The sequence below is a fragment of the Sceloporus occidentalis genome, unplaced genomic scaffold (genome assembly GCF_023333645.1).
Source record: "Sceloporus occidentalis isolate IW3139 unplaced genomic scaffold, rSceOcc1.0.p SCAF_8, whole genome shotgun sequence".
In the NCBI taxonomy this organism is placed as follows: Eukaryota; Metazoa; Chordata; class Lepidosauria; order Squamata; family Phrynosomatidae; genus Sceloporus; species Sceloporus occidentalis.
This window is the reverse complement of record NW_028316988.1, coordinates 17815350-17825519: the sequence shown is the minus strand read 5'-3', so window position 1 is coordinate 17825519 and position 10170 is coordinate 17815350. Positions and strand designations below refer to the sequence as shown.

Below are 10170 nucleotides of genomic sequence, written 5' to 3'. Positions count from 1 at the left end.
GGTGCAGGGAGAGAAGTAGAAAGGACTGTCAGTGTGCTCAGAATAAGTGTTTTCACAGTGTTATTGCTACCATTGTAATCACATTCAAGAAATTGTGCTACTACAGTACTAGAACATCCTGGTGTAGTAATGTGCTACAACTCTGGATAGCAGCTATGTAACACCTGATAGACTTACATAGCTATGTAAGTCTGGAATATCAGTATGTAAAGGGATCTTGCAGCACCTTTGAGACAAATTGGGTGAAAGAAGTTGTAGCATAAGCTTTTGTAGACTCCGTTTGTTATGGAGACAGGTGGACAGGATTGACCCTCAAAGTTCACCAAGTTGATATTTCTAAAGTATAGTATTACTGGGATCCCAGTTACAAAGTTCATGAGTACTGCAAGCCCTGGTAAGGGATCCCACTTTGGTGCAGAAAGACATTGCTGTAGTATTTAGGAGTGGAGAAGTTACCTCCTTGAGAACAAATCTAGCCTTTGTGGCTCCTCAGATAGTCACACTCTCTTACCCATCAGACCATTTTTAGCCGACTTCTAAGCTTTTGCATAACTCTGGCCCCATACAGACAGGCCAAAATAAAGCTGCTTTGGGTCACTTTGGAGGTATGCTGTTTAAATGATGCATGCGTCCTAAGAGTCCGGAAGCCGCACCAATGTCACGATTCAGTGCTAATGACTGGAGTGTAGCTTTGGTGCAGCTTCCGGACTCTTAGGACACATGCATCATTGAAACAGCATACCTCCAAAGTGACCCAAAGCAGCTCTATTTGGGCAGTCTGTATGGGGCTTCTGCCTCTTTCCTAAGGCTTAGTTATCGTCCGTAAAAGATTTCTGCTAAACTGTGATGGAGAAGGATGGTCCCACCATCTCATCCTACCAACCGCTGGAATGTCCTCTCCCCAAAATACACACACACAACATCTTTGAAACTGAATCCCATGTTTGAAACTGATTCCCACCCTTTGAGAAGATAAAAGAATTCTGACTCCCTTTGTATACAAAAGCGATCTTTTCTTACTGGGACAATAAGCAGTGGGCAATATTAGTATTTTTGCTCCAGAGCATTTTAAGAACGTGTCAACCTTCACATACGGCTTGCTATTTAGGGTGGAACAAGTGAGGTTTTTATTGGAAACATAAATGTGGGAGAGGGCTGAAATGGATAGACTGGTCAGTCTTCAGCTGAATGCTTATTTCTGGAAAGTCCTGCCTAAAATCTCTGTATATTTATCCTTGTAATGGCGAACTAGGCTTGATAGTTATTGTTTTTAATAAGTACCTTTTCATCTTGCATTGTAGACAGGAACAACAAGGTCTTTTCCACACTGTGGCTGTTGAATTTGGCCAATGCAAATGGAGGAAGCATTACCTTCCGTTTGTTTTTGAAGCACTATCTAAACTGGCAAATATTTTCACGCTCAGAAAATAAAGTACTTGAGCATTGCAAAATTGCTAGCAAGCCCCTTTAGGTGAGAAACAAAAAAAGGTCCAGGTTTTATTCCTGTACAAACTGGTTTTATTTTAAAGACCCACATGACCTTTCCTTCGTCCCAAAGTGTTTCCTGAGAACTCGTAGCATTACCGAGAACTTTTCATTCCTGTTTAAATTAACCCAGTATTTTCCAAAATGAAATCTATTTCTGCTTGGATGTCTTGTTTGTATTACCCCAGAAATAGCCAAGACAGCCATTGCCAGTAAACTCAGCTGTTACTCCCAGGTCCCAGATTCAGTAAAGCTCAGTCAAGGAAAAGAGGAACGTTTGCAGAAAAACAAAATGACCCTAAGGTTTAACTACTGTAATATTGCTAAAGCACTAAAGCACTATGGAGATGTATCCAGACTGTAGAGATAATGCAGTTATGGCACCATTTTAAGTGTTGTAGTTCCATTCTATGGAATCCGGGGATTTGTAGTTTTACAAGGTCTTTAACCTGCTCTGCCAAAGGGCACTGCTACCTTGCCAAACTGTGGCAGTTAAAATGCATGATTTATACAGTGGAGAGGCACCCTTTAACTCCTGAATAAAGAAGGTTCGGTGAGAATGGGTAAGAATCTGAAATGTTGCATGACATTTCAGGAGAGAGTGAGAATACTGGGATATTTCAAGATATTGTTGGGATGCAAACCTGGAACTAGGCAGGTAAAATCAAAGCAAAAAAGAATTGGAAGTTCTTGGTACTTCCAGAGATTTTTCATTCCTTTCTGGATGAGCCCAGAGAAAGGGAAACTGGCAGACCTTCCCAATTTTGAAGGCCTTGCTATAGTTCAATATGGACAAAGAATTAGAGAGAAGGCAACCTATAGAGAGGGTTTCTGTGAATACCTGAGGTCTCAGAGGAGTTGCCAGTAGCTTCCGTTGTTCCTAAATATACGTTCTAACAATCTTTTTTTAAATCCGCACCACCCTTATCTCTGTTTATTTGGAAACAAATTTAACCATTGGTAAAAACCAGAGCTTGGATAGCTATCTTTTGGAAGTCATTTTTGCTCCTCTTCCTTGTTACAGTATTTGAAAGTGAGTCTGTTGCCCTTGCTTGTTTCAGTTTTCTAAAAGCAACATGTTGCACACTGATGGTTACGCTTTTCGGTAGCTCAGAGACTGGCATGAACTTGAAACATTCCTGCAATGGTGGCCTGAAAATGCCCTCTAAATGCAACTTGCAAAAGTAGCTAGAAACTTTTACATGTTACATCAATAGTGTCTACACCAATATTTTGTTCCCACGTGTTACATCACTTCTGAAATGTAACTTTGCTTTGTCCTTGTTACCCAAAACAGGCAATGTGTTACATGGCACGACTTTTACATATAACTCATGATTTCCAGTCTGCAGATATAACCTGCACATCCCCCAAAACAAAGCAAAGGGGGACCTTATCCTGCGTGTCCATCTTTCCTTAAAGCAGATTAACTTTGGCCACAACCTGTTTGCAACCAGTGACAGCAAACTGCTGCTCCTCTTTGGTGTAATAGTTGAGCTGACTGGCTAAGCGCTCGATGCGGTTCGGATCGGGATAAATGCCTTCGCTCATCATCTCCTCATAGAAACAGCTCAGGATGTGGCTCTTCTCCAATAATGTGAATGGAACAATCTCCACCAAGGTCCAAAGAGGGTGCCTTTGGCTGAGAACTGGACGGAGAACTGTCCGCAGCTGGTCCAACTGTCTCTGGGGCTTCAGCAGGTTGTTGGAGACGTTCTGGAGGATAACTTTTGTGATCTCCTCTCCCCCCAGGTTGCTGATGAGAATATAGACAGCATTGAGAAATTCGTTGGTTAGGTTTGTCTGGAAGAATCCACTGAGGGTCTCCAGCAAGGCTGGAGACATGAACTCCACCTCATCCAGAATAAACAAGGGGATCTTTTCTTCTATTTCCGCTTGGGTTACTATGTCGCTGATCGTCTTGGATAGTTCTAGCTGGCAGGATGCTGCGGAAGCATCATCTGGGCAGTGGTGCAGAGCAAAATAGTGGAGCACACTATTGTGGCCCATGAGGGACCGGAAGTGCTTGGCAAGCAACCAACCCACGTGGCTCTTCCCAACCCCACTTGGGCCGTTGAAGGAGATCACCAAAGGCTTGTTGTGTATGTGAGTCGCCAGGTAGTCTTTCAGCAGCCCCATAATGCTCTCCACGGCTAAGGTCTGCCCAAAGACTTCCCGGTGCATGGTCTTCTCCAGCCCATCCAAGTCATATTTCAGAACATTATCATCCAAGTTCTCAATGGCATTGAGGATCTGGAAGCAGACGATGCCAACCAACAGGAGGAGGCATCTCTTGGCTTTGCTCTTGTGCTCCGTCGGGAGGTACTTTCTGGAGTTTTCTGGATACAGCACTCTGGGGTTCTTTGACCTCTTCTTCCTTTTGCTGCCTTTTGTCGACGGCGGCTGCACGGAGGTGTCGAAAGTAAAATACTGTGAACTCTCAAAGCTTGCTTGGCTCAAAAGAGAGGTGGAAGCGCTGCCCACTTTTGCTTTGCCTAGGGAGATCTGACGCTGGAGGAGCTTCGCTTGAGGATCTCCAGGCAAGAGGCCTTTTTTAAGGATTTGGGCTGTCCTCCGGAGGCGAATGACGGCCCGCACTGGGGAAGAGAGCAGAGAAAGCTTCTGGGGGCTTTTCAGAGCAGACTTTCTGCCATCCATCTCAACCTCGTCTTGCAGGCCTTGCAAGGCTGTTGTCTCTGTGACAGTGAAAAGAAGCATGAGAAAAACAGGAAAGGCAGTGCGGCACATTGCTTAGAGTCTTTGGGTGCTTTTATCACCCTCTATAGATTGCAACCAGGTAGCTTGCACACAGTATACTTTGTGCTTTTTGGTTTACCCAATAAAGGGTCCAGTTTTCTGGGTTTTCTATTTTGTTGTACAGGCTGAGTCTCCCTAATCCAAAATGCTTGGGACCAGAATTGTTTTGAATTTCAGATGATGATGATTAGATTTTAGAATCATATAACATCTTGTAGATGAGACCCAAGTTGAAACACAAAATTAATTCATGCGCATAGCCTGAAGGTAATTGTATAATACAACATTTTAATAATTTTGTGCATGAAACAAAGTTTGCTTACCTTAAACCATCAGCAAGCAAAGGTGCCACTGTGTCAGGCACACATTAAAAAGGTTTGATTTTTGGAATATTTTAGATTTTAGTATTCCAGGATTAAGGAGACCCAACCAGTATTTGGCTGCATGGACAACAAGGCTACCCCTGGATATGTTTCATACAACATCTTAGACAGCAGTGCCACCTAAAGGCTATTAATTTTAATGTCTTTTTAAAGTGGAAAGTTTTAATTGTGCGATTTTACCAATGCTGTTTTCAGCCACAAACAAGAAAGCCTCCTGGGGTCTCTTGAAAGTGAGCATGATGCATCAGGTGCATTGAATGTTATGCTGCAATACAGTTTTATATTATATAAAGTATACATGGTTGGCATAGACAGTAAAAGCAAAATATACAAGGAAATGGAATGCAGAAATTACTGGCAATGACCATTGTGCTGTGGCAAATTGGCCATTCGTAAAGCTGTTAATACAAACATCCTGAGATTTTTGCATGTAGAAGCAGGACAAAACTCAAACATCTATAGACAAAAACAATAGAGAAGGAAACTCTGCCAGTAAAAATGGGAAAGAGGAGATACACAAACCAGTTATCAGGCATGAACAGACTACTGCCTTACTTACCACTCCTGCTGATTTATTAAATGCCAGAAAGGCCCATTGTTCCTTTGGTTAAAGTTCTACTAGAAAAACACAACTGAGTCTTGCAACTGTATGTTAGTAACAATATTCCTCTCTCATGTCTGTCTTTGCAAATTCCTATCCAAAATGAGCTAGTCTGTCTTTTCTCAGAAGAGGCTGAGCTATTTTCATAGCTTTTCCCAACCCTAATTTATGTTCACCACAACCGTATGAAGTAAGTGAAGCTGAGAAAGAGTGACCGATCCAGGGTTAACCAATGATTTCTGTGGCTCTTAATGGGGACGTGGATTAGGGTCACTCTCTAAAGTCTGGAACTCTACAGTTTGCCCCACACTCATGCTCTGCTTGTATACTTCCAAACAGGGTAACTTGGTTGTTATCATGTTAGCCACTGATGGAAACAGGATGCTTGCCAAAAACTGGCCTTTCGATCTAATCTTGCAAAGCCCTTCCTTTGGTTGCAAACGTTGTGTTTGGACTCTTTGGAATTAACATTTATTCCTCCTTGCACTTCCTGCAATACGTTGTAGATAGCAAGGTTTGGTGGGTGTTTTCCCTACTGTTCTTCTTTTCTTTTGAAGAAGCCATGAGGAGGCTTTGTTCTCCCCACATGAAGCCAAACCATGAATCAGATACCACAAAACATCAATGAAGAAATCTCTGCTTGGCCCATGATAGTGAGGCCACAGAGGTGGCAAATACCATATATTGAGGGCGTGAGCAGAGAGGAATATGGTTTATAGTTTTTTGTGGTTTTTTCAGACTATGTGGCCATGTTCTAGAAGAGTTTATTCCTGTCATTTCGCCAGCAGCTGTGGCTGGCATCTTCAGAGAATGCTGGCATGGAAGAGAGTGGGGTATATACAGGGTCACACAGTATATATATATGTACACACACACACACACACACACACCTCACTCTTTTCCGTGCCAGCATTCTCTGAAGATGCCAGCCACAGACGCTGACGAAATGTCAGGAATAAACTCTTCTAGAGCATGGCCACATAGCCCCAAAACCCCACAAAAAACTACAGATGCCGTCCACGAAAGCCTTCGACTTCAGATAATAATATGTATTTCCCCCCCCCCCCCTCAAATTACTAGAACCATAGGCTGTCCTCTAAAACTGACTGGTTGAAGGCAGATTGTGTTGTTGTGTGCCTTCAAGTCATTTCTGATTTATGGCAATCCCTAAAGCAAACTAGTTTTCTTGGCAAGATTTGTTCAGGGGAGGTTTGCCATTGCCTTCTCCGGAGTCTGAGAGCCTGTGACTTGTCCAGGGTTACCCAGTGGGTTTCATGGCTGAGCAAGGAATCGAACCCTGGTCTCCAGAGTGCCAGTCTGGAGACCACTATGCCGCATGGACTCGAGAGTAGATTTAATCCTTGCAAATCAGGCACGATATAACCTTTTCTGGCCACCCTGTGCATTTGGGATGGAAGGTAAGAAGTTCTAAATTATATAAGGAATTCAGGAAATTGGCTGAGTTTGTGCAAACAGAGCCACACAGCATTAGTCACCATCAGGTCTCATAGGAGGAATTGCAGGCCATGAGTAGCTGCTTGGAATGCTCACTTTCAGCTACTTATTAACGTTGGGATCCTGGGGGCCAGGGAGCCTCAAGCAAAACTGGTCAGGCTTCATTTCTAACCAAAAACAGTTCCCACCCCAAGGGAAGAGGCCAGCAAAACCTATAGCATGGTCTGCTCCCTGAGCCTAAGGTACATGAAGAAAAAGGCTTCTTCGTGGAAACCTGTCTTGCCTGAATTCCATTTGCTTGGCATTGCCCTAACCCAATGGTCACCAAACTTTGGTCCTGCAGGTCTTTTGGACTTCAACTCCCAGAAGCCCCATGAAGCTTAGTTAACCGTCAGAAATTCTGGGAGCTGATGTCCAAAGCACCTGGTGGACCAAAGTTTGGGAACCCTTCAGTTCAGAAATGTTATCTTCTCTTGCCTGTCCTCCAGTATTTGCCATTCCTCACAACTTTTTGTCACCTATGGATTACAGGTTGTACGTTTCCCTTATATGGAATTCTGAAATCTGAAATACTCCAAAAACCAAAACTTTATTCATTAGTGGCTAGGATAGTGACACCTTTGCTTTCTGATGGTCCAGTGTACTACACAACCTTTATTTCATGCACAACATTATTTTAAAAAACATGGTATAAAAATTACCTCTGTGCTATGTGTATAAGGCGTCTATGAAACATAAAAGAATTTTGTATTTAGACTTGGGTCCCATCCTCTGGATATCTCATTATATCCATATATGCAAATAAAGGTATTCCATAATCCCAAAATTCCAAAATCCGAAACACTTTTGGTTGCAAGTGTTTCGGATAAGGGGCACTTGACCTGTACAATAAATCGCCTGTCCATAAATTATGCAGTTTGTGGAAACCTGAAATGTGGACCCATCCTTAACACACCATTCACCCTTGAAGGAAGGCTGGTTCTTCACAAGCATTTGTCAGGAAATGATCTTTACAACCAGCTTGAAGGATGCTATCATAAAATAATTTCCCAATGGCTTTAGCCACTAGTTTCCCAATCTGCTATCAGGGTTTGCAGGGATCATCTGTCTCTATCTGCCTTGTGGATGTCACCTCTCTTTACTTATACAAAAACTCTATATTTGGGGTTGCCAAGTTACTTTCAGTAACCCTGCTTTGGCACCTTTAATAGCAGCCTTATGGCAGTAGAACCTGAAGTGAGAGGAAAACCTTTAGCTGCTCTCTGTCTTGTATTAAAGGGATATTTAGAAAGTTGGAAACCCTATCTAGAAGCTCTCAAAGTTAGGAGCAGAGAACCTGTTGCTTTCTGGATGCTGTTGGATTGCAGCTTCCATCATCACTTGCTGTTGACTATGAAGGCCAGGGCTGATGGAAATTGTAGACCAGTGGTACCTAAACTTGGGTCCTCCAGATATTTTGGACTTCAGTTCCCAGAAGCCCCAGCCAGCTTGGCCAATAGTCAGGAATTCTGAGAGCTGAAGTCCGAAACATCTGAAAAGACGAAAGCCTGGGGACCGTTGTTGTAGACCAACAATATCTGGAGGGTACAAGTTGCTCAACCATAGTGAAAAGTGAGTTCATAGAATACCAAGTGAGGAAGCTACTCTCTTGTAGCTGTCAATCGGTTCATTGCCAGTATGGACTATCAGCATGCATTGCCAAGGAATCTATTTCAACACATGCATTCTGTGGAAGGAGTGTGTATTTTACATTTAGAAGCCATCATTTTACACACAGTGTGTCCTGTCTCATCTCTTAAGATGGACATTATTTTCAGAATTTCAAGATTTGCCTTAAAGTGGAATTGACTTGAAGTCATAGATGTAGTGGTCTGAGCACTGGACTATGACTCTGGAGAACAGGGTTCAAATCCCTGCTCTGCCATGGAAACCCACTGGGTGACATTGGACAAGTCATACTGTCTCAGCCTCAGGGGATGGCAATGGCAAACCCCCTCTGAAGAAACCTGCTAAGGAAACCCATGATAGGTTCACCCTAGGGTTGCTATAAGTCAGAAACCAGTTGAAGGCACACAACCACATCAAGCAGCTGCTAAAGTAGTGGTTCCCAACCTGTGTGGGTCAGGACCCCTTTGGGGGTCGAACAACCCTTTCACAGGGGTCGCCTAAGACCATTGGAAAACACATATTTGCATGTAGCAATGAAAGTAATTGTATGGTTGGGGGTCGCCACAACATGAGGAACTGTATTAAAGGGTTGCGGCATTAGAAAGGTTGGGAACCACTGTGCTAAAGGTATCCAAAAATACCTGCTGGGTTCCAGAGTGGATTGGAATCAGTACACAGAGTTGCCAACCTTTTCATCAGACTCTGATCCCGTGTGGCACAGCAGAGCAAGCTAGTAGTCTCTCTCTCTCTCCCTCTCTCTTATGCTTCTCTTCCTAGCTTTCACTTCTGGTCAGCTGGCGAAATTCACAACCTTCCTGCACCCCTCTGTCCAGTAAACAGGCCGGACTCTCCACCCATCCATCCATCCACCCACCCACCCACCCACTCCAGACCGACCCCATCACAGACAAACAGAGACAATTTACCAAGCGTCAGGTCTTGGGAACTTCACCAACAGGGAACTGTCTTCCCACTTCTGAATGAATAGGTCCAGTCCCATCTGGAGGCCAAAGAGCTGGGATTTAGATGGGCTGAGTGTTGTAGGGAGGCCTGAGAGTGGAGCCACTTGTACAAAGGTGCTGTGGCCTGCCTCTACGCATGGAAGAGAGAATGAGAGAGAGAGAGAGAGAGAGAGAGAAAATGGCAAGGATGGGAGTGGGGTCCCCTCCCTCTGGAGCTTCCTCCTCACACACCCACATGAGGCCTTATCTCTATCGCAGTCTGCTGCAGCTGTGTTTGGCTGTTGGCTTGTAGGCTTGCGCATAACCGCTTCTGTTGCAAGAGCACTTCAGGCGCACAGCTCATACACACACACACACACATACACACATACACACACACACAGTGGTTTGCACTTTCATTGGCTAGGAACGAAATACAGGAAACCTGATTCCAGTTATGCCCCGAATCAGGCCACTGTCACCAACCATTCCACTATGAGGAGGAGTCCCAGGTCACAGAGAGGCGAAGGAAGGGGAGAGTAAGAGGCAAGTGGTAGCATACAGGATAAGGGCCTTATATGAACACAGGAACATCCCAATGTGTAGTTTCATTGCGGGTAGGCTAGTGGTTTTCACATTTTCATCCCCTAGATGTCCTCTAGACAAAATAGTAAAAGAATGGTGACTGCAGTCAAGAAGTCAGAAGAAGACTAGGAAAGGTAAGGAAAGCCATGAAAATGGTAGAAAAAACCCCCTAAAGAGTAAAGATATACAACTGGGCACTAAAATTAGAACTGTCTAATCCCTTGTATTTCCCATCACTGTGTACGGATGCAAGAGCTGGACGGTGAAAAAAGTGGACAAGGAGAAAATCAATTCA

The 10170-nt window shown here is 43.8% G+C and overlaps 1 protein-coding gene across 2 annotated transcripts; it reads right to left on the bottom strand.

Annotated features, from left to right (window-relative positions):
• Positions 1 to 1081: 1081 nt before the first annotated feature.
• TOR4A (torsin family 4 member A) lies at positions 1082 to 9448 on the bottom strand. Of its 2 annotated transcripts, none has more exons than XM_089535038.1 (2): positions 9276 to 9448; positions 1082 to 4181 (listed from the first exon to the last, which is right to left on the bottom strand). In XM_089535038.1, exon 2 carries the CDS (start codon positions 4141 to 4143, stop codon positions 2902 to 2904), a length of 1242 nt encoding a protein of 413 aa, XP_089391164.1. In that variant the 5' UTR covers positions 4144 to 4181; positions 9276 to 9448; the 3' UTR covers positions 1082 to 2901. The 2 variants fall into 2 exon arrangements, with proteins under 2 accessions (XP_089391164.1, XP_089391165.1); XM_089535039.1 differs by lacking the exon at positions 9276 to 9448 and adding an exon at positions 8991 to 9012.
• Between the last annotated feature and the right edge of the window lie 722 nt (positions 9449 to 10170).

What these genes read in the sequence shown, in the direction of transcription:
- TOR4A (XM_089535038.1), bottom strand. Translation starts at nt 4,143, where the DNA reads ATGGATGGCAGAAAGTCTGCTCTGAAAAGCCCCCAGAAGCTTTCTCTG.